Genomic DNA, 24,348 nt, shown 5'->3' on the forward strand with positions numbered 1-24,348 from the left:
TTCTAACACCATTTCATTCCATCACTAAGCTGGCTGTATTGCAAAAATAATTACATTTCATACATCTTCATCTTCTTTTTGGAAATAAGAGAACTGTTGCTCAAGGAAAAGCCAGTTACTTTTTCAAAGAAACAGAAAGGTGACTAAGTTCTCTTCCTTCTTTGTAAATCACACATAAAATTCAAGTTAATAATGATAGCCGTTTGAAAAACTAATGGTCCCTAATCATTGTATTGCCAATTACTTTTGCTACTCTGACAAACTTTCCACACCTATAGTGTACCTATATAATGGAAAAATAATTATAACCTGTAATATTGCAACAAAGAACAATCAGCCTTGGAGCATCTTTCCAATACTCAATTACATATAAATTTTATTAGCAAAATTACAAGACTTGCGATTTCTTTAAATAATCCAAATACCAATAAAAAAAGTTATGAAAAACTTAGTGAATGGCCATGAAATGGCTATTAGTATTAATTTGGGGGTTACAATAAAACATTAATAAGTAAGTAAACCTACAAATATGGAATCCATGAATAATAATTACCAACTGTATATTCTTTCGCTCACTGTTAAGTCTGTACAATTCCTCCCTGTCGCTGCATATGATAGCTGTATTCAATTGCATGTATATGCCACAATATTTTACTCATTCTTTGTTGGACATTTGGGTTGCTTCTAGTTTGTGGCTATCACAAATAAAGGTATTATAAAGTATCTTGTACATGTCTTGTGGTAGACATAATATTCATTTTTTTTAGAAAACTTTTTATTTACGTATTTGACAGAGATCACAAGTAGGCGGAGAGGCAAGCAGAGAGAGGGGGAAGCAGGCTCCCTGCTGAGCAGAGAGCCTGATGTGGGGCTCAATCCCAGGACCCAGGGATCATGACCTGAGCCAAAGGCAGAGGCTTAACCCACTGAGCCACCCTGGCACCCCTATATTCATTTCTATTAGATCTATACTGGGGAATGAAATTGCTGGGGGAGTGGGCTTTAGTAGATATTACCAGCAGAATTCCAAAGTGATGAGGTCAGTTCACAGACCCACTACCAACATACATAAATTCTAGTCACTCCACATCTACACTGACTTAACTCTGAGTCTTTTTTTCATTTTAGCTGGTTCTTTTGCATTTTCGTATGCCAATTTAGCCAAACTGGAACTATATGTCCCAGAATTCCCTTCCCTTTTGAGTTAGCCAGCAGAGATTTGTACAAGACTTGCAGAGTGGAAGGAGGCAGAAGCCATTACGTTCAGGTCATCACAGGGCACCAGATGCCCATCCAGCTTACACACAGCGTTGGGGGTACGCTGGCTCCAATTGTAGGTAGAGGGCAGCAGGCATGCCTGCAGCTAACTCCTCTTGCTCCCACAAGAGCTCCAGCTTCAGCCTCTCTGAATTTTGGGCCCAAACCACCAGCTTTGTGTTCAGATCCCACATATCACTGAACATAGAAATGATGAGACACACATGCCCATTTCTCCTTCCAGGTTCCAATTTATTCTCACTATTCCCCACTTTCTGTCTATCTTTTCTTCCAACTGCTGCCCTCTTGATATACAATGACTACTAATCCACAGGCAGTATCTTTTCACACACTTCTTCACCAGCCCCTATGAATGTTTTAAGATATAATCCCTTATCGCATTCATACTGGTTCTGTTTCCCAGATTGAATCCTAGCTGTTAAAACTGGTGAATCTGGGTAAAGCACAGATGGATGTTCACTGTACTATTCCTATGACTTCTCTGAAAGTTTAAAAACTTTCAAAGTATAAAGATTAATGTAACACCTTTGTAAGCAGTACTCAGTTTTATTGAGTATTAACACTTTGCCTTGTTTGTTTCAAATCTCTTTTTAAAATGATAAAAATTTTCGGATGTCTGGGTGGCTCAGCTGTGATTTGATTTCAGCTCAGGATGTGATCTCAGGGTTGTGAGATCGAGCCCTCCAACAGGCGCTGTGCCAGCACAGTTTGCTTGAGGTGCCCTCTCTCCCTCCCCCCTTGTACACGCACGCTCTCTAAATAAATAAATAAATAAATAAATAAATAAATAAATAAAATCTTTTAAAAAATGAAATAAAATAGGGGCGCCTGAGTGGCTCAGTTGGTTAGGCGTCTGCCTTCATCTCAAGTCATGATCCTAGGTCCTGGGACTGAGCCCTGAATCAGGCTCCCTGCTCAGTAAGGAGCCTGCTTCTTCCACTGCCACTCCCCCTGCTTGTGCAAATGCGCGCACTCTCTCTCCTGTCAAATAAATAATAAAATATTTTAAAAAACATTAAAAAAAGTGGGGCACCTGGGTGGCTCAGTCAGTTGGGGCCTCTGCCTTCGGCTCAGGTCATGATCCCAGGGTCCTGGGATCGAGCCCTGCATGGGCTCTCTGCTCAGTGGGCAGCCTGCTTCCTCCTCTCTCTCTGCCTGCCTCTCTGCCTACTTGTGATCTCTGGCAAATAAATAAATAAATAAATCTTAAAACAACAACAACAAAACATAAAAAAATGGGCGCCTGGGTGGCTCAGTGGGTTAAGCCTCTGCCTTTGGCTCAGGTCATGATCTCTGGGTCCTGGGATCGAGCCCCACATCAGGCTCTCTGCTCAGTAGGGAGCCTGCCTCCCCTTCTCTCTCTGCCTGCCTCTCTGCCTACTTGTGATCACTGTCTGTCAAATAAATAAATAAAATCTTAAAATCTTAAAAAAAATAACAGCTGTTTCCTTGTAAACAAAACATACATCTTTCCTATGCTCCAGTAATTCCACTTCTAATTATTTGTTCAAAATAAGTGAAAGCATATATTCTTTAAAAAACTAGTTAAAAAAGACGACAAGGAGAAAGAAAAGAAAAAAAATATATACTTGTATAAGACTGTTTATAGCTACTTCCTTTGTATTAGCCCAAAACTAGAAATAGCCCACATGTCCATGAATAGGAAAATAATAAAATATGGCATATTATACACTGAAATACTTTGCAACAATAAAAAGGAACAAATGATTGCTACATACAACCACACTGGATAAGTTTCAAAATGCATGGTGAATGAGGGGTGCCTGGGTGGCTCAGTCATTAGGCGTCTGCCTTCAGCTCGGGTCATGATCCGGGGGTCCTGGGATCAAGCCCTGCATTGGGCTCCCTGCTTGGCAGTAGGCTTGTTTCTCCCTCTCCCTCTCCCACTCCCCCTGCTTGTATTCCTTCTCTCTCTGTCTCTGTCAAGTAAATAAATAAAATCTTAAAAAAAAAAATGTATGGTGAATGAAAGATGCCAGACACAAAAGAGTTCATGTTCTAGGATTCCACTTATACGACATTCTAGAATAAACAAAATTAATCTATGGTAAACATAGCTGCAAATATTTATGATTTTGGGTTAGGCAACGGTTTTTAGATATGACACCAAACACAGAAGGAACAAAAGGAAAAACAGATAAAATGGACTTCATTCTAATTAAAAACTTTTGTGTTAAAAGAAATAAAATAAAAAAATAAAAACTTTTGTGTTTCAAAGGTCACCACAATGGAAATGAAAGGATTACCCACTGAATGGGAGAAAAGTTTTTACAAATCATATATGATAGTGATGGACTAGTATTTAGGACATATGAGGAACTCTTACAACTCGATATAAAAAGACAAAAACCCCAGTTTTTAAAAATGGACAAAGATTCTAAATAGAAATTTCTCTAAAGAAGATAGACAAATGGCCAAAAAACACATGAAAAGATCCTCAACATGATTAGTCACCAGGGAATGAAATCAAAATTACAATGAGACATCACTGCACACCCAAAAGGATGGCTGTAATAAAAAAAAATAGGTAGTAAATGCTGGCAAGGATCGAGGGAAACTGGAACCCATATACACTGCTGGTGGGATTATAAAATGGTGACGTTGCTTGGAAACAGTCTTAACAGTTCCTTGAAAGGTTAAACACAGAGTTACCATACAACGCAGTGATTCTACTCCTAGATGAACACCAAAGAGAGATAAAAATATGGCCACGCAAAAAGGTAGAAATAGGAGGAACAAAAGAGCTAAACCATATAAATTGTTTAGAAAAGTGCCTGACACACAGGAAGCATTTGATAAATATTAGCTTTACTATTTATAGTCCAAGCAATGCTGATAACATATTTTTCACTGAATAGCTTCTCTGCGGGCATAGGCATGATAAAGTGGAAGGGCTACCTGCATAGCTGCATCACCAATTGCACGTCGAATTTCCCTTAGAGTCTGATACTGCTCCAACAAGTGATCCCCACAGATGATATCTACCTACGGGCAAATAAGAGTATCAAATTGCTTTCCTGCTTCAAAAAACTGCATGAAAAAATTAAGAAAAACCAATGTAATTATTTCCAGACAAGATTTTGCTATTTTATTTTAGACTGATAAAACACTCTCAAGACAGATTTTAGAAACTTGCTACAAAAATAAAATGGAAGGAGCATTAGGAGACATTGCAGGACAATAGCATAGTACAGCAGATACTCAAAATGATTTCCTTGACTCTGAGAACAAGTAAAATCACATTTGATATATTCAGCATAAAGGTGGCACAGGAAGATACATTTTTTTAAAGTTCTATGATAAAATGATTAAATAGGTATACAATACTTAAAAAGAAAATCTTTAGTTATTTGAATAATTCCCTTATAAGGAATATCTAATTTTCTAACAATGGAGAGTCTAACCTTAACATAAAGTACACACTGAGGGAACTATTTTATGGATACAACATCTTAGGATCGTTTTAGTCCTTTAGTAATATCAAAGCTCTAAGATAAATCTATTTTTACACTGGATGGTCTAGAAATAATGTTGTTGTATAGTTATATACTATATGGTAGTAAGATTCTAGTATACTTACTTCCTAAGGCAAAAATGCAATTTTCAGTCTTTCTTTGTCCTGCAATGAGTACTCCTTTCCTATTGCCTTAAAATGGGGTCAGGTCCTCGATGTCTTATTAGTATAGATGCCTTCACTGGCTGCATCTCGTAATACCCCTGATTAGTTTATGACATGACATTTCTCCTTGTCCTCTAACCCGGAATAGAGTATCACCTCTGCCTTTTATTTCTTCTTTCCCTTTCTTCTTACATGCGATCAGTCACCAAGTCCTTATGGCTCCCCCACCCCCCAATACCTCTTAGAGTTATTGCCCCGCGGCTTAAAGCAGAAACCACACCACCTCCTAACCAGATTTCCTACTTTCAAATTCTGTTTACTCTAAAAATCGCACATACTGCCAACACATTAATCTTCCTAAAACCTGAAGCATGGATGGGCAAGAGCAGTGAAAGCAGTTGCATTTCACTGAGAAGCCACTATGTATACCGTATATTATACCACATAACCTGACATGTGATCTCATTTAATCTTCATTCTTATGAGCTAGGTATTATAATTCCCATTTTACAGACAGGAATACTAAGAGGTAAAGACATTTAATTTCCCTAAGGTCACAAAGCTAGCAACTAGGAAAGTGCGGATCTAAACCCAGGTCTGTCCCCAGTCTATTCTTCTCTAAAGCCTACGTGCGTGTCAGGGGTTGGTGAACTTTTTCTATAAAAGGCTAGATAATAAATATTTTGGCTCTGTAGGCTGTAGGATCTCTGTCGTATCTACTTGATCTGCCACTATACAGCAAGAAAACAGCCTATTTGGGCTGTGTTCAGTGAAATTTTATTTATAAAAACAGATGGCAGGCTACATTTGACCCACGGGTTATAGTTTGTCAACACCCAAGCTATATATCATAATGTATAAACACCGGTTAGTACCAACTTTTGTGTTTCACACTCAGTAGTTTCAAAATTGGCTGAGCAATACTTGTTTGCAAAATGACTTAAAAGCAGTGATAGTGTAGCTTGAGCACAGAACTTAGGTCCACGAAAAATTAAAGAACTTGGAAACGATCGCCATGTTCTGATTTAGTATTCAGCAACCCAGGGGCCGTCACTCTTCGTAAGCTTCACCATATGGTCAAACCACATTAATGGTTTGGTTACTATATATTTTTTTTTTTAAGATTTTATTTATTTATTTATCAGAGAGAGAGAGGGAGAGCGAGCGAGCACAGGCAGACAGAATGGCAGGCAGAGGCAGAGGGAGAAGCAGGCTCCCTGCTGAGCAAGGAGCCCGATGTGGGACTCGATCCCAGGACGCTGGGATCATGACCTGAGCCGAAGGCAGCTGCTCAACCAACTGAACTTAATCTTAACCCCCAGAAGTTGGCCAGTTACTAACATTTTGATATGCACAGCCCTAGATCTATGTGACCATGTGGGGTTGTTTTTTTTTAATGGGATTATACCACACAAATTGTTCTACAACTTATTTAAAAAACAAAACAAAACCCCTTCATATGCCATGGATATCTTTGAAGTACACAGTTAGCTCTCTCTTTAATACCTACACAGTGGGGGCACCTGGGTGGCTCAGTTGGTTAAGCACCTGCCTTTGGCTCAAGTCATGATCCCAGGGTTCTGGGATCGAGTCCTGTGTTGGGCTGCCTGCTCAGTGGGGAGTCTGCTTCTCCCTCTGCCTCTCCTCCTGGCTTGTGCTCTCTTTCTCTCTCAAATAAATAAATAAAATCTTTAAAAAAAAATAGCCACATAGTGTTACACTGTATGAATATATCATATTTTATGTACCCATTCCCTAGATAAACATTTAAATTGATTCCAATTTTACATACTGATTTTTTTTTTACATACTGATTTTTAAAAGTCACCTGACTGTAAATATTTCATAAATTACCACTCTCAAACAGTCAGATCTCTGAAATACCCACAAACATGATCCATATTTTTGGTAATCTGCTAGATGGCCTCATGAAACACAGCAAGGATACATGGCCAGATCAGTAAGAGTGAATGATGTAGGTGGAGTCTGGGCACATTCATGCACAGGCTTGCTATGCACACCCCACTGTCACCTCAGTTTAGGAAAAGATACACCCACAGCACTCCTCCAGCACTAGAAATGCAAGCAACTTGTACAACGTTTCTACCCAGGGAAGCCCATTTGAAGCTTGGAGTATAGATTTTTACTGAGAGCTATTCATGTTGGCATTCTCTGCCTAGCAACCAGACTCCCCAAAGGAAAGCTGGTATTCATCACAGACCCACTGTTTATACAGTCTAGGCAAAGAGTAACACCCTTATCAGTTAGGGCACTTTCCCTGTTATTGTAGTGAACTTTTTGCAGGCCAAGTTCCTAGATGCCAGGCAAGGGCTAATGTGTAAGCAGGTCCTTCTACAGACAGCAGCTTCAAGCTGGCTTTATTAACTCTTTTCCTGTACAATCTTTCTACCCTCAGGCATATCAACTCTCAGAAAGGATAACTATAATATTTCTGAACCTCAGAGCAGAAATCAGAATGTGAGGGTACTCTTAAGGCAAGAAAAACCTGTATCTTTTTATTTTTAAAACCTGTTTTTTGTTCATTTGTTTTTTGTTTTGTTTTTATAAGTAAGATCACACTACAGGTTTCAGAATAGGATTTTTCACTGAATAAGCTAGTACCACACTTGTTCCTTTCTTTTATAGAAAGTTCTTTTTTCGTTGTCTAGTAAATGCCTATGTACTCTTCAAGTCCATTCTTTGACTCCTCCAGAGTTAAATCGTTCACTCTTGTAGTGCTCCTGTGGCACTCACCATATCCTACTGTCTTTCAGTTGTTGTACTGTACATCTTTCCCACACAACCGAACCCCTAGGTGGCATCAGTTTTCTGTCTCATCTTTGTACTCTTACGGCCAAGAACATTGATGCTCAATTTAATATCAATAGGTAATAAGTAAATGGCAGGGTTACACCATATGATACATTACAGTCTGTTCAAAAATTGATTTGGAAACAATTTAATAGCAAGGTTAAAGTCATATAGTAAATAAGTAATAATAATAATAACCTATCTTTTAAGATATAATTAATTACGGCAGGATTAAAAACAAAATCTAGTATCACTCCCTTTATATAAAGAATTTTTAGGGATCAATATGATGTTTATTCTCTAAGTCTCATTTCATAAAAGCAAAGTAAGATCTAAGACCAAACAATGTACAAAGGAACACAAGAATAATTATAAAACAAAATAAAAATAAGGGCGCCTGGATGGCTCAGTGGGTTAAGCCTCTGCCTTTGGCTCAGGTCATGGTCTCAGGATCTTGGGATTGAGCCCTGCACTGGGCTCTCCTGCTCAGCGGGAAGCCTGCTTCTCCCTCTCCCACTCTCCCTGCTTGTGTTCCCTCTCTAGCGGTGTCTCTCCCTGTCAAATAGATAAAAAATCTTAAAAAAAAAAAAAAAAAAAGACATAAATGAGTTCAAAACACCACTACCTCAACCACAGTTAATCCAGAGGCACTGAGATCTCTAAGTGATGCAATCTATTCAGACAATAACTGATTTGTAATTCTGAACTAACTTAAATCTCTTAAGAATACATGATCTGTATTTTATTATTTTTCAGAAATATCTTCCTTTTTAATTCTGATGTGCCACAAATAACTTTAAAGGTAGTTTAGCATTTAACAGTTCTATAGTCCCATCCATACCCGCTGGTGAATAACCATAAGTGAATGTCACATATCTGTAAACAAAGCACACATTTCCTACTTGGGAATAATAAAGAAGGTCAGCACAGCAGGCTCAAGTGACTGGGTTCGCCAAGCATTTTATTTTGATTAACGGTTAACTAGTTCAATGTTCTGCTCATATTAGAAGTTCAACTCTTGTTTATTCTCTCTTGGATTTGGAAGGTCTAAACAACTTTATTCACAATATCTGCATATCTGATAATTCTCTGTTCTATTATTTCAACATTTTGGTGAAACAGTAAATTATGAATGTTATCAGCTATATATTACCTGAATAGGAAAGAAATATTTACCTAGAGAGCCAAGAACTGACAGAAAAAATTAAATGTTGAAACAGATTTCATATAATTTTATCTCAAAATGCTAAAAGCCTTGAATTCTATGATATGGAAAAAAAAAACCCCACATTTTTACATAGTAAAGCCAATTTGGCAATTTAGAGGGGGTGGAGGGGAGGGGCAGGAGAGGGAGAGAGAATTTTTATTTTCTTTTTAAAAAGATTTTATTTATTCATTTTTTTAATTTGACAGATAGAGGGAGAGCACAAGCAGGGGGAGTGGCAGGTAGAGGGAGAAGTAGCTCCCTGCTGAGCAGGGAGCCCAAGACGCAACTCAATCCCAGGACCCTGGGATCATGATCTGAGCTGAAGGCATATGCTTAACCAACTGAGCCACCCAGGCTCCTCAAAGGAGAATCTTAAGCAAGCTCCACGCCCAGCACAGAGCCCAGCAATGAGCCCACAGAGCAGGCTCCACACCCAGCACTGAGCTCATCCCACAGCCTGAGATTATGACCTGAGACAAAATCAGAGTCAGACACTTAACTGACTAAGTCACTCAGGTGTCCTGCAACTGCATTTCTTAAAACACCAATGTAAAGCTTCTCTAAATGCTAATTGTGTACTGATCAGTATCTAGCCATAGAAGAAATCATCTATATCCTAATAAAGCCCTCTTGAGTGGTTCTTCTTAGATATTCTATATAATCAGATGCAAGTCTTCTGACTTCTGTTTTTAGAAATAATAGACTATTATGGGATCACTCACAGTTCTTTGTCCAGAGGTCTCTAAGCAGCTACCTGTCTCTATCTAAAAGATGAGGAATAATCAAGCAAGTTACGGCTACAAAGTTACAGATAAGTCATTCCAGTTTTTAGTTGCCAGGAGATACTGCCAGCATTATGTCAAACTCAGTAAGAGAAGTCATATTTCTCTGGATTAGACATTTATTTCGTACCTACAAATACCAGTACTAAAAACACTATCAAATTTTTAGCCAATTTTAAAATATGTTAGTTGAATTAACAGCAAATAGGGGTTTTAAATAAAAATTATTTTATGAAATTTTACATATAATGGATAGTAAGAAAAACCCCTTTAACATTTAAGTAATAAAAAAGGGGGGCGCCTGGGTGGCTCAATGGGTTAAGCCTCTGCCTTCAGCTCAGGTCATGATCTCAGGATCCTGGGATCAAGCCCCGCATCAGGCTCTCTGCTCAGCCAGAGCCTGCTTCCCTGCCTTTCTCTGTCTGCCTCTCTGTCTACTTATGATCTCTTTCTATCAAATAAAGAAATAAAATTTTTTAAAAAATAAATAAATAAAAGGAAAACTAGGGACGCCTGGGTGGCTCAGTTGGTTACGCGGCTGCCATCGGCTCAGGTCATGATCCCGGCATCCTGGGATCGAGTCCTGAGTTGGGCTCCTTGCTCGTCGGGGAACCTGCTTCTCCCTCTGCCTCTGCCTGCCACTTTGTCTGCCTGTGCTTGCTCTCTCCCTATCTCTGACAAATAAATAAAAAATCTTAAAAAAAAAAAAAAAAGGAAAACTATGTGCATTGTTGATGTGCATTGTTATTGGCCCTCATTCTATGTTATGTTCAACAATACATGAGGTTTGAGTTCCCTAACAAGAACAAATTACATAGCCAGAATGGGAGGTTCTTTTCTTTTCTTTCTTTTTTTTTGGGTGGGTGGGTGGGTGGGGAGCTTATTTTCCATTGCTCAAAAACCAAATAGGGCTCATATTAGACAGCTATTTCACTTTTCTAGGTGTCTTGGAGCCAGTTTGCTGTAAAGATGTCCTCTAAAGATGGGGCACCTGGGCGGCTCAGTGGATTGAGCCTCTGTCTTGGGCTCGGGTCATGATCCCAGGGTCCTCGGATTGAGCCCCGCATAGGGCTCTCTGCTCAGCAGGGAGCCTGCTTCCTCCCCCTCTCTCTGCCTGCCTCTCTGCCTACTTGTGATCTCTGTCTGTCAAATAAATATATAAAATCTTTAAAAAAAAAAAAAAAAAAGATGTCCTCTAAAGAGAAGTAGATGACTAACAGATAATCTGTTATGCAAGTACCAAAGAGGGGAACTGAGGCTCTTATCTTCAGCTCTTCTCTGACACTTACAGGTCGTCATCAGTAGCAGCGAGAAGCAGACAGTCAAATGTGATTCAATTGGGGCTAGAATCACTGTACCAATATTTAATGAATATTTACAATATCTACGTATCCTAAAACAAAAGCCTTGGCATGAAATCCTAGAGACAGCTCTTTCTTCAATATGCTAAAGGTGATCTCACAACTTTATCTGTCCTTTCACACACATGTACTCTACCTGACAAGCTGGATCAAGACCCATTTTTCTTCTGAGGAATTTTTCTACATGCCCAATAGTTGCTTCTCCTGAAACTCGGACAAACTTCTTCTCCAAGGGCTACATAAATAAACATAAATAAATATTTTCAGAATAAATATGCATAAAACATATATACCATAAAACAAATTTTATACCAAAAATGTTTAACAGATTTATGAGAAAAACTACTATGAAATTTGAGCTAATTTACCTATCAAAGAAAAAAATGAATTTTCGCTTAGCTTCCCCTCTCTGAGAAGTACATAAATACTTTTTAATAGAAAGGCTTACTGGTTTATTTTAATACCTTATCAAAAAATAACTTAGAGTAAAATTTAGTGACAGAGAAAGAATACCTAAGACTAAACTAGATTGTCTGAAACAATCTAGTTTCTTCAACAAAAAAAACTGCAAAGAAAAAAAAAAAGATGGAGGACAAACTTCTAGACTAAAAAAGATACAAGGAATATAACTAAGAGATATGTCAACCAATTACAATGTATGCATCTTACGTGGGTCCTGATTTAAACAAATCTATAGGGGCTCCTGGGTGGCTCAGTAGGTTAAGCCTCTGCTTTCAGCTCAGGTCATGATCCCAGGGTCCTGGGGTCAAACCCCACATTGGGGCTTAGCAGGGAGCCTGTTTCCTCCTCTCTCACTGCCTGCCTGTCTGCCTACTTGTGATCTCTGTCTGTCAAATAAATAAAATCTTAAAAAAAAAAACAAAACAAAAAAACCCCACAAATCTATGGAACAATTTTCATGAGATAATTTTGGAAATTTAAGTTGTATGTGCATATTTGATTAAGGAATTTGATTAAGTTCATTTTTTAAATTGGAATATCATTATTATATTTGTAAATAGTCCGTATCTTTTATAAATGAATCTATTAAAAAAAAAAAGAAATGAATCTATTTACTGATAAAAATGATACAGAGTCTGGGATTTGCTTAAAAAGAATGAGAAGTGGTGAAGATAGAGATGAAATGAGATTGGCTATCAGTTTATAATTACTGAAGCAGAGTTGTATACAGGGGCATTCATTTTACTATTCTCTCTAGTTTTGTATAAGTACGAAATTTTCCATGATAAAGGGTTTTCTTTTTTTTTTTTAGTAAAGGGTTTTTTTTTTTTTTTTTTAAGATTTTTATTTATTTATTTATTTGACAGACAGAGATCACAAGTAGGCAGAGAGGCAGGCAGAGAGAGAGGAAGGGAAGCAGGCTCCCTGCTGAACAGAGAGCCAGATGCGGGGCTCGATCCCAGGACCCTGGGACCATGACCCGAGCCGAAGGCAGAGGCGTTAACCCACTGAGCCACCCAGGTGCCCCAAGGGTTTTCTTTTTTTAAGTGGAAAATAAAAAGATTAACATCGAGACATATGTGGCTGGAGTCTGATTCAATGGTCTAACGTGATAGGTAGAGAGGCCTCAGGGTTTTAGAGCAGAAACTAATGCTTAGCCAGCTACTTCTGTCTCTGAGGCAATTTTTAAGGAGGCTACTATCTAATACAAACAAAAAGCTGAAGTAATCAGAACTAAAAGGCTACCTTTTAGGAAAACATGAGCAGTGTTTTTCAAAACTGAAAGAGCGGGAGCCCAGAATGACTACCAGAGGACCTAGTCAGGTCAGGCAAACACTTGCTCCGTATAACAGTGCTCAGCTTTCCTACCCACAGTTTGGTTTCTGAAGACTTTTCCTTCCAATAAAGCTATCTCAAAAACAAACAAACAAACAAACAAACAATAAAGCTATCCCTTCTTACCACAGTGTATGTAGCAGATAGCCTAAGTGTTTAGTGCAGACATTCCAGAAACAGACTGCTTGGCTATAGGTCTTGGGGTTCTGCCATTTTCAAGCTATAAGTTTGTATGCAAGCTGCGGAACCTTTCTGTCCCCATTTGTAAAAGAGATAATAGCACCTACTACATCTCTTATATTTATCAAGAGGAAAGTAAGTTAATGGATGCAGATACCTATTAGTTCCTGACATGTAGTTACTACCTGTGTACTGTGACCATTTCACTCTTAATGTAAAAGAATTGGACTCTTATAGAGGGCTTAATAATCACCATGGGATATTGATATAAACTAGACAAAAATGGCCAAGTTTCATGTTCTTTTAATGGAGGTACAGGAATCATCTCACAAAGCTAAGGCAGTCTCACTGAGGAGGAGGAACAGCCATCCCACCTGTGCAGTCCCCAAGAAAATACCTCATTGTAGGTGGCAATGCCTGATGAGTATGAGAATCCCATCAAGTTCCTTAGGAAGCTGCTACTGGATTATGTAGCTACGTCTGTCCGGCAACCAGTGCATTTCTGAAGGTTAATTTCCTGGGCTTACCTCTGGTATACCAGCAGAGGACAGTCCATTTTCCCTTATTTCTAAATTCCTGGTGAGCACCTTACCCCAGGTGTTCGTTAAAATTAATCCATCTTAACTAAAGTTATAAATACTGTACTGTTTAGATAATCCAGAAGTATGACATGTGCCAATACCTGGAAAAAAAAAACTGGTCTGGGCTTTCAAAGCTAGGGTGGCTAACCTTAGTCCTCGTGCCCCAGGTTCAGAAGGTAACTGGATTTTCCCCCCATATAATTCACATCCAGTTTTTAGGAAAATAATTTGTCTTTTGTTTTGTTTTTCATTTAAAGCTCTAAAACCAGGGGCGCCTTGGAGGCTCTGTGGGTTAAGGCCTCTGCCTTTGGCTTGGGTCATGATTCCCAGGGTCCTGGGATTGACCTCCACCTTGGGCTCTCTGCTTGGTGGGGAGCCTGCTTCCCTTCCTCTCTTTCTCCTGCCTCTCTGTCTACTTGTGATCTCTGTCAAATAAATAAATAAAATCTTAAAAAAAAAAAAAAAAAGGCTCTAAAACCAGCTCTTACCTACATAGTCAACTCATTTTTTTTTCTGCTACACCTAACAGCCTCCTACCATCTGCAAATAAATAAGAAAGAAAAAATCCACAGAATTACACTTCTTTGAAATTAACTGACAGCAGTGTTCCCTGCCATCTATAGCACAAAAGGTCAAGTTGATAAAGTTGAGTAAGATAGTTTAGGATCTGTAGGGAGATTTAAAAGACATCTGGTTATTTTCTTGCTTTAGATAATGCATACTCCTAAAAAGAGCTTTTAAAAAGATGGTATCAACTCATAATTACATTTTACTTTGAAAAAATTCCTATCTCTGTCAACTGAAAAGGCCTAGAAACAGTTAAGAACCCAGTAGCTAGATGAACCCTTGGTAGCCAGACTTTGATTTTTAAAAACCACCAAAAGGAACCAGGACACCTTGGAGAAAGGACTAATTCCATGTCTGGGGGTCAAAAGAGGTACAAGTTGAGCATGGAACACCTCGTCATTATCAGATAGCAAGAAAATATTACAGACTATGATATCTAAGAAAGACAATTTGAACATCAATAAAGAAAATAAATGAAATGGGCTTGCTTATTTTTTTAGAAGTAAAAATTTTTTTTAAGATTTTTTTAAATCTTTTTGAGAGTGAGAGAGACAGAGATAGTGACAGAGAACACACTGAGCAGAGAGTCGATGAAAGGCTTAATGAAATGGGTTTAAATCACAAATATGTTTAAATTCATGAGTTCATATTAAAGTAAAAGCAAAAACAAAACCTATTTGTGGTCATGACTGCAGTATGCTAATGAACCAACTCACTACTTTGGACTTGGTAAGTAAAAGGAAAGAATCAAGCATTTATCCTGCTTTTCCTATATAAACTATACCACTGGCTAACCAAAGAGACAAAGGGAAGTTTCTCTTTATAGAAGTATTTCAACTAATAAAAGAAAGAATGATAGGGGCGCCTGGCTGGCTCTGTTGGTGGAGCATGTGATCCTTTTGGGGTTGTAAATTCAAGCCCCACATTGGGTGTAGAGATTAGTTAAAAAAAAATCTGGGGGGCCTGGGTGGCTCAGTCATCAAGCATCTGCCTTTACCTCAGGTCATGATCCCAAAGTCCTGGGATCGAGCCCCATATCGGGCTCCCTGCTCCGTAGGAAGCCTGTTTCTCCCTCTCCCACTCCCCCTGCTTGTGCTCTCACAGAGAGAGCTCTGTCAAATAAGTAAATAAAATCTTTAAAAAAATAAAAAATTTTAAAAATCTTAAAAAAAAAAAAGAAGGAATGATAGCAGGAAGGAAAGAAGGGATCATTTTCCAAACCCTATTTAGTTAATGGAATTAGTCATTGAGCACCAATGGCTGCTAACATTATAAAGAGGCCCAGACAACCAGATATTCTATGACTCTAGATGGAAAGAAACACCACCAACTATGAAGTAGCCTTGCTCCCCTGAAATCAAACCTTTCTGATCAACACTCAGACTTAACTACCAGTTTATGGGAAATACAGAAGACAGAAATGCATGCTAAATTATACTGGGGCAATGCAACATCAAAACCCAATCTGTAGAAAACTGTAGCAAAAAGACTCAATTTCAACAATGAATTAAAAGAAAAAAGAAATGGAAAACCTATAGATTTGAAGACTTATCAACCAATCACAATATGTGAACTTTACCTGGATCCTGATTTAAAGTGTTACAGAAAAAAGAGAGAGAAAACACCCACTGTGATTGAGACAATTTAAAATTCTAAACACTGGGTAGATATTGGACAGTAAGAAATCATTAAAACTTTTTTTCATTCACCATCCCCAACCTTTTCAAAAATGACTAACTTGCAACATTGTAAGAGTACCAGGAAAACCCAGATAGCTTCCACCTAGTTTGTGAACTGTTAGTATATTGCTATATTCATTTTATCTCTTTTAATTTATATGTATGTATGTATAAGTGAATGTTAATGTTTTGTTGGACCACATGAGAATTATTTGAAGACAGGTATTTTACCCCTAAACATACTAGCAATTATCTTTTCAGAATAAAGGGATTCTCCTATATAACTACAATATAATTAACAGGAAGTATAAGGAATATTCAGGCAATTTAACATTAATATAACACAATCATCTAAAAAGTCCAAATTCCTTTATAAATTGCCCTAGTAATATCCTTTAAAAATTGTTCTTATGTCCTGAAGGCTCACACACTGCATTTTGTTGTCATGTTTCTGTAATCTCCTTTAATCTAGAATAGCTCTGCCACTTTATTATCTCTGATGACACTGACACTTAAGTAACATTTTTTTTGGTTATGACACTTTGTCATAAAAAAAGAGACTCATCTTTTAAGAATACTGCAATATTTACAAATGAAGTGGCAAATGCTGGGGATTTATTTCAGAAAAATACTAGAAGGGAAATAGACAGAGGTATAGAAGAAATAAAATTGGCCATTAGTTAATTGGGAGAGCTGGGTGATGGGACACAGGGAGGTTCTACTTTTCACTATGTTTAAAATTTTTCACAATTAATGGGGTGACTGGGGGGCTCAGTCAGTTTAAGCACTTAACCCTTGATTTTGGCTCAGATCATGACCTCAGGGTCATGAGATCCAGCTCATGAGGGGCCTGCTTAGGATTCTTTCTCCCTCTATTTTATTTTTTCCACAAAAACTTTGTTTTATTTTTATTCTTTCTTTAATGACAGCCCTAAAAACAATGAAATCATTTTCTGCTGGGTAAGAAAATGGAGGCAATTCGTGAAATTTGAAGATTTACTAGATATTTTCTGATATCAAGGAATTTCAAAGTATGATAATGGTATCATTTTTTTTTAAAGATTTTATTTATTTATTTGACAGAGAGAGATCACAAGTAGGCAGAGAGGCAGGCAGAGAGAGAGGAAGGGAAGCAGGCTGCCCGCTGAGCAGAGAGCCCGATGCGGGACTCGATCCCAGGACCCTGAACTGAGATCATGACCCGAGCCGAAGGCAGCGGCTCAACCCACTGAGCCAAAAAAGATCTCTTATCTTCTAGGGCTATATACTGAAGTGTTTACAAATGAAATATGTCTGGGGTTTGCGCCAAAACAAATCTGGGGAATGGCCCCTAGGAAGTAGTTGCAGTGGGAAATGGGTGTGGTATATTTAAAACAAGTTTGGTCTTGAGTTGATAAAGCTAGGTGATAGGCATATAGGAGTTTGATTATACTATTCTCCCATAGTTTTGAGACATGAACTTTTCAGTTTTAATGGATGATACAGCTATTAATTTGAAGGCCTTATATCTGTGAGAAATGAACCTCTTTCAGAAACAAATGGTTCTATTAATTCTGCACTTTGTGATGATTTTTACTTTGCTGAAACAGTCTTAAACTTTCTTAGTTAATAGATTGGCAATATCACTGTTTTTCTTTTCATTCTGTCATTTTAACAATTCTAGTTATAGCTCTTTTTTTTTTTAAAGATTTTATTTATTTATTTGACAGACAGAGATCACAGGTAGGCAGAGAGGCAGGCAGAGAGAGAGGGGAGGGAAGCAGGCTCCCTGCTGAGCAGAGAGCCTGATGTGGGACTCGATCCCAGGACCCTGGGATCATGACCTGAGCCAAAGGCAGAGGCTTTAACCTACTGAGCCACCCAGGTGCCCCAATAAATAAAATCTTAAAAAAAAAAAAAAAAAAAAAAGAGTTCCCACTGGATCTTGGTTTAGTTACTTTTTATAAATTTAATAGCTTTACTGGGATAGAAGTCATGTATCATTAAATTCATCATTTTAAAGTATACAATTCAATGGCTTTAGTTTATTTAAGCAGGGTTGTACAACTCATCACCACTACCTAATTTCAGAACATCTTCATCACCCAAAAAGAAACTCCACACCAAAGAGCAATCACTCCCAATTTCCCCCTCTCCCCCAAGACGCTGGCAACCATCATCTATAGTACTTACTGCTTCTGTGAATTTCCCTGCTCTAGACATTTCACATAAATGGAATCATGCATTATGTGGTCTCTTGGCACCTGGTTTCTTTCACTTAACATAATATTTTCAAAATTCATCCATGTTGTAGCATTTAGCATACTCCACTCCTTTTTATTGCCAAATAATACTCCACAGTGTGGCAATATCATACTGTGTTCATCCATTTACCAATTGATGGATATTTGGGTTGTTTCCAATTTGGGGTTATTCTCTCATAAATGTTTATTTTTCAACTTGAATCCAAATAAACACCATACACTGTAGTGAGTTATGTCCCTTGAGTCTCTTTTAATATGTTCTACTTATGTTTCCTCTTCACCTTTTCCTTTTACTCCAAAAAAACAACTGTTTGTGCTGTAGCTTCCCACTGTCTAGATTTGGCTTATTATATTCCTACGGTGTCATTTAACATGTTCCTTGTCCCCTGAATTTCTTGTAAATTAGTAATTAAATCTAGGGAGTATGATCAGCCGCACATTTGTTTTGGCAAGAATACTTCACAGGCGGTATTGTCATATTTTTCTAATGTGTGATTATTAGAACTACATAAATATTCTAGGTCCATATGTGCTTTTGTGGAAGCAACAGGTTAATATTTCAAATTAATGTCTAGTTCTTTCTTCACGAAGTTTTTATACTCTGTTGGTCTGTGTGGCTACTACAGGTCATTTGACAAACATCTTTGGCAAACTCTAGGATCATATGACACTGTACTTGTCCCATACGAGAAATTTATATGCTATTTTCCCACCCACCATACTACTAGGGAAAGAACTCCCTTATCACCATAAATCTGATATTTGACAACTTAGAATAAATTCAAAGTTACCAAACTTAACACTGCATTCCCTCCATCCCACTGATCTCTGGGAAACATCTATAATATACTTCATCCACAGAAGTACCCATCTATTCCTACATTTTAATCCACATCTCTAAGCCAATACTATATTCATAAGACAGTATACCTAACCAGGTATAATTCACCCAAATATTAGTACAGACTTTGAAAAGGTGTCAAAAAATCTATACAGATCAAAGTCAGCTATTTCCTATATATTTACAGACCCAAGTAACTGTAAGGCCTGATTTAGCCCTTTTCAAAAAGTTACCTAAAAAAAAAAAAGGAAAAGTTACCTCTTCCTGAACGACTCGTACTATAGGAGCAACACTGGGTATAATGGGGCCTGTGATAATAGAGGCTTTAAGACAAACTCTGAACTTAGGTACATTAACAAAGGACTTCATTCTTACCTCTAAAATTTTAGTAAATGATTGAAGCAACAAGTTCGGGCAGGTTTACCTTGAGCCCAAAATGTTACATGCAAGTAAAAATTTAAGCTCATATTTAACTCTGAATGCCAACTATGCAAAAAATGCTTTGAAATATTTTTTTAATATTTCATTTATTTATTTGACAGAGAGAGACACAGTGAGAAAAGGAACACAAGCAGGGGGACTGGGAGAGGGAGAAGTAGGCTTCCAGCTGACCAGGGAGACCAATGCAGGGCTTCATCCCAGGATCCTGGGATCATGATCTGAGCAGAAGGCAGATGCTTAACAACTGAGCCACCAAGGCGCCCACTTTGAAATATTTTTTAAAGTCACCAAATTATCACAGTATTTGGTTTTAGAGTTCTTAAAATTTCTCACTTGTTTACTTAGACCACTGTCCTGAATTAATAACAAATCTCTACTTAATAACTCTTTTCTCATAAACTTATTATGAGAGCATTACTAAATGTACTTCACATTTCTACAACTTTTATTTACAAAACTGTATTGTAATCGAAAACATTCTCCACATGATTGCTAATCTGACTCTGTAATTGTGGACTACAGGGTCCTCCTGTGAAGTAAATAAAAATAAAATACCTTAAAATGTCCCGTGCCTTCATTAGCACTGAAAAATGAAAGCAAAATTAATCAACATTTTAAACTATACATTAAATCATATAACACAGAAAAATAACATCAATATAAATATTTGAGGAACATCAGTTTAATTTTAAAACCTAACCCTTTAAGAAACAAATAAATGTAGTTGTCATTTCTGCCACCTACTGGTAAGGCAAAGGCAGTGTTACCTACTATTTTATACTACTTTGTATACTTCCAGGAGTTACACTACTTTGTATACTTCCAGGAGTTAAAAGTATATCCCTAATATTTAGATTTTCCACACTTGTAGCATTCTAACATTTTCCAATTTAAAGTAAAACTTCTTTCTATTATAATTAATGTGTCTTTTTCTTTACAGTAACCCTTACAAAATAGATTTCTTACAAGAAGTCTGCTAGATTGCCTATTGTTTTACTTATAGCAATAATGGGCATGATTTACTGTTTGCTCTTTACCTTGAAGTACAAAGATGATACTTCTTGGTTAAATCAATTATGTTTATGTCATGAGGAGACAAGGGGCACTAATTTTTGTTGGGCATCTACTATGTACCAGGCATTATAGTAGGTCTTCATAATAGGATGCATGTTTTTCATTTAGTTCTCATAAAGCCCTGCATATCAGGTATTAGTATTCCCCTTCTATAGAAGAGAATAAAGCTCAGAGAGGTTTAATAACTTGCTTAAGGTCACAGAGCTATTAAGTGATAAAGCTTCCAACTCAGGTGTATCTAGCAACAAAACCCGCATTCTCTCTTCCCTATCATGTTGTGAAGAGGAGGCCAGATCACAATCGCATCAGCTACGGCATATTCTTATAATACAAATAAAGAAATAATATTAAAATATAACACAGAAGCTCTATTACAAAATATTACATTAAGACAAATGTTATATATGTGGATATACTAGAAACCTAAAATATATAAGCTTAGAATTGTAATATTCTATTTTTTACAAGAATTATCTCTATAGAATCCATGATATATGGTCATCTGGCTTCTGCTTAGGCACCTAAAGAGACAGAGAGTTTATCTGACAAGTCAGTCTGTTCCATTTGTGGGCAACTTTGTTAGAATCGCTTGCTTGCACTGAAGCAAATATGTTTCTCCCTGTAACTTACGCCCGCTAATCCTAGTTCTGCCTTTTGGTAGTCTTATGAACGAGACTCAATCTTTCTTTTATATGATAACCCTCTAAAGATCTGAAATGAACTTAAGGGGCTTATGACTGTTTTCTCTTTTTCAGATTATTTTTGTTCCTTCCCTTACCATGTATGCCATGGTTTTCAAAACTTTTACTGTTCTGGTTACACCTTGGCTTACCATCTCTCTTAAAATGTAGTGCACAGAGTTGAACATAATACTCTAGCTGGATTAATACAGCATACAGTTGGCTATCACCTCCCTGGTTCACTAAATGCTACTGAGTTTAAGACTGCATGAAATTTCTGCTCTATCACATGTATGTCATGTGAATCCATTTTCCACACTAGACACATGTACAAATTACAGTACCACAGACTACTTTAACTTTTATTTTTGAATGACCCTGCATTATTTCAATATTCACATATTGATAATAGTCTAGACATGGTAGGAAAACCATAAGTTGATACTTAGAACAATCTTGTTAGTTGCTATTATAATCTTCAATTCAGAAATTCAGAAACTGATCATCTTCTACTTTACCCACAGAAACTAAAGAACAAAAAAGGACAAGTACAAGACTATCTAAAGATCACAAAACACAGCATACCCAGTTTGGGGGGGTGGGGAATCTAACTTCACATTCCAATAGTTGAAAAAACACTGTTCAGAGGCTGAACCTGCCTCAGTTTTTTTGCTCCTCCAACTTAAGTGGGCTCAAAAGCTGGACCAAATTTGCTTTTGTACTCGCATCAGGTTAAAACTCCTCTGCCACTTGCCCTGCCGTGAAAGAGCTGTCTATGGGCTACCCTCAGGAGCCTGACTTTGTGGTAACATAAAAGCTCTTCCATGTAGTGAACTCGGGGGACTGGCGACTTCAAAAGGATTCTTTGCCTCTGGAAGCTTTCTTTCAAAAGGACTCCTTGCCACACTGGAAGCTTTCTTCCCCTCAACCAGTTGAAAACAGATAAAGAGCTATATTATGAGTTAGACTACTCATCATAATCAGCCACATAAAAGGCTCAATTCTTGCTTTTTACAGATAGGGAAGCTGAAGCTCTGAGAAGTTAAAACTAAAAGTTCCATGAGGGCAAAGGCCATGGCTGACTTATTCAAACTGTATTCTCAACAACTAGCAGAAGGCTGTGCTGGTACATATAGCAGGACCTTAACAAACATCTTGTGAATAAACAAAGAGCAATTTGTTAGTGATTACAAAGCTAGATAATAGAGAAGCGAGGATTTAAATCTAGATCCTTTATTCCAAGTGAGGGCTCTTTTTTTTTCTTTCTTTTTTTGGAACAAGAACCAAGTTTTGTATTTGTTCTTTTCTTATATTAGAAGTATTCATCAATGACATCCCTGGCCCGAGACTCTCTGCCATAGCCTTTAACCACCACACAACTGCAACCAACCAGTTATGGGGTTTTCCTTCTCTGTCAATTTTATAGAGGCCCACCCATTCCCCTAGCTTCTTTCTGTCATCAGCCTGAGTTAGGCTGATTTAGTTTTCGGCATAAGGGGCCTCCATCAACTTGACACACATAGGCTCATCACAGTTGGATGCAAACACAAAAAGATGGGTTTGGTGCTTGTCTAAGGTTTTGGAAGCTTTGTAAATTCCACATGCTTAGGCCAGTAGGGGTGAGGGCGGTCTTCAGCACCTCTTGTAAAGCAGTATTAATGTCCATTATACTTCCAGCAGCAATGCTTTTCTCGGCCTTGGCGGTGGGTTTCGGGTGAAGCTAAACTGAGTCCACCTAACCCTCAGCCTCCTGGCGACTGGCAGCAGGGAAAGAGCATGAGGGCTCTTTTTTCTATAGGACGGGATGTACTAATAATATAGTAAGTTTGGTAAGAGGTAATGACAGCCTTGAGTACTGTGGTCAAGTCTCACTCATTAGGAGAGCCTGCCATGATTAATTATTGATTTCTGCAGGTGGGCAAAGGAAGAGGCAATGGTGGCACATCCATCACATATCTGCTATCTTTGCATCCTTGCCACTTTTCAAAAAATGTATTAAAAAACCTAATCATCAGTTCTTACCGTGCATTGTAGGAAATGTTACATTTCCCAAAATATTCTTTGGAAATATAAATTCCTTTCAGGTCTCAAATTTTAATTTTACTTATTAAAAATCAAGTTACATTGTAAAAATTCAAATACAATGAAAAAAAAAGACTTTTTCCCATCGTAGACTCACATACTAGTTTCTGGCAACTAACTGCCATTAACATTTTCTTATATATCCTTTCAGGAATGGTCTGTGCATGCAAAACATATGTCTACACACATCTTTTCCATCACTCTCTTTAAAATAAATAAGTAAACAGAAACACACTATTTAGTCTCCTCTTTTGGAGACTGTTCCCTATTAGCACGTACACTATCACGCTAACACACAGCGTTAGCTAACACATGCTAACACTCATGTGCTATATACCATTATTTAACCAGGTCCCTTTTGGACATTTAGATTGGAACATACTCCTTATTATTATTAGAAATTGCTGGTTTAAAGTCTGGTATTACATAGTTTCTGTTCATTCTTCCAAATGGATTTTTATTTCATTATCAACCATTACTACGTGGGATTTGTGTAGGCAGGAGAAACATTTCTGGCCTCTTAGAGGTCCTTAATATCAGCTGATAACAGACTGACTACATAAAAAGATAAATACAATACAGTACAAGCTGAATACTAGTAAGTGATATAGGCAACCTAGCATTATAAGGTGGAAATAATTAAAAAGTAATCATCAGTGACATAAAATGGGAAATCCATATTTTCCAAAAAAAGCACTTTACTTTATTCTGCAAACTAAGTATTCTGAAAACTGCAGTTTGATACATGCCAACTCTGTGATCAGGACAGTGTTTAACAGTGTTGCAATCAATATAACAGAGTACACCATATGCTACATATATCTTTTGAAAGAAGCAATTTATACAAATTAAAAGGATATCCAACTACTTTAAAAAACAATTTGGCAAAACCAAGAAAAGTTAAAAACAAACATATGCTAAGACTCTGCAAACCTATACTCTTAGATAACTATCTTATATATGTGTGTGTGTGTGTATGTATATATATATATATATAACATATATATGGAGATATGTATACAAATACATAAAGTAACATTGTTTATAATAGCAAAAAAAAAATGTTCAACAGTACAAGAAAAGATAAATTATGGTATGGCAATG

General features: G+C 37.4%; 1 protein-coding gene and 1 pseudogene across 3 annotated transcripts in view; both read right to left on the reverse strand.

The window, feature by feature from the left end:
• Nucleotides 1-24,348, reverse strand: part of PCGF6 (polycomb group ring finger 6) — a 30,395-nt gene that overhangs the window by 1,848 nt on the left and 4,199 nt on the right. The window contains exons 7-9 of one of the 3 annotated variants that reach the window (XM_044240423.1): nt 19,964-19,991; nt 11,216-11,314; nt 4,198-4,284 (exon numbers count right to left, since the gene is read on the reverse strand). In XM_044240423.1, coding sequence (XP_044096358.1) covers nt 4,198-4,284; nt 11,216-11,314; nt 19,964-19,991 — 214 coding nt within the window. The remainder of the gene's footprint in view (nt 1-4,197; nt 4,285-11,215; nt 11,315-19,963; nt 19,992-24,348) is intronic. The other 2 variants (XM_044240424.1, XM_044240425.1) reach the window with 2 other exon arrangements.
• On the reverse strand, nt 21,713-22,874 carry LOC122901081 (annotated as a pseudogene).

The sequence above is a fragment of the Neovison vison genome, chromosome 2, assembly GCF_020171115.1.
Source record: "Neovison vison isolate M4711 chromosome 2, ASM_NN_V1, whole genome shotgun sequence".
NCBI lineage: Eukaryota > Metazoa > Chordata > Mammalia > Carnivora > Mustelidae > Neogale > Neogale vison.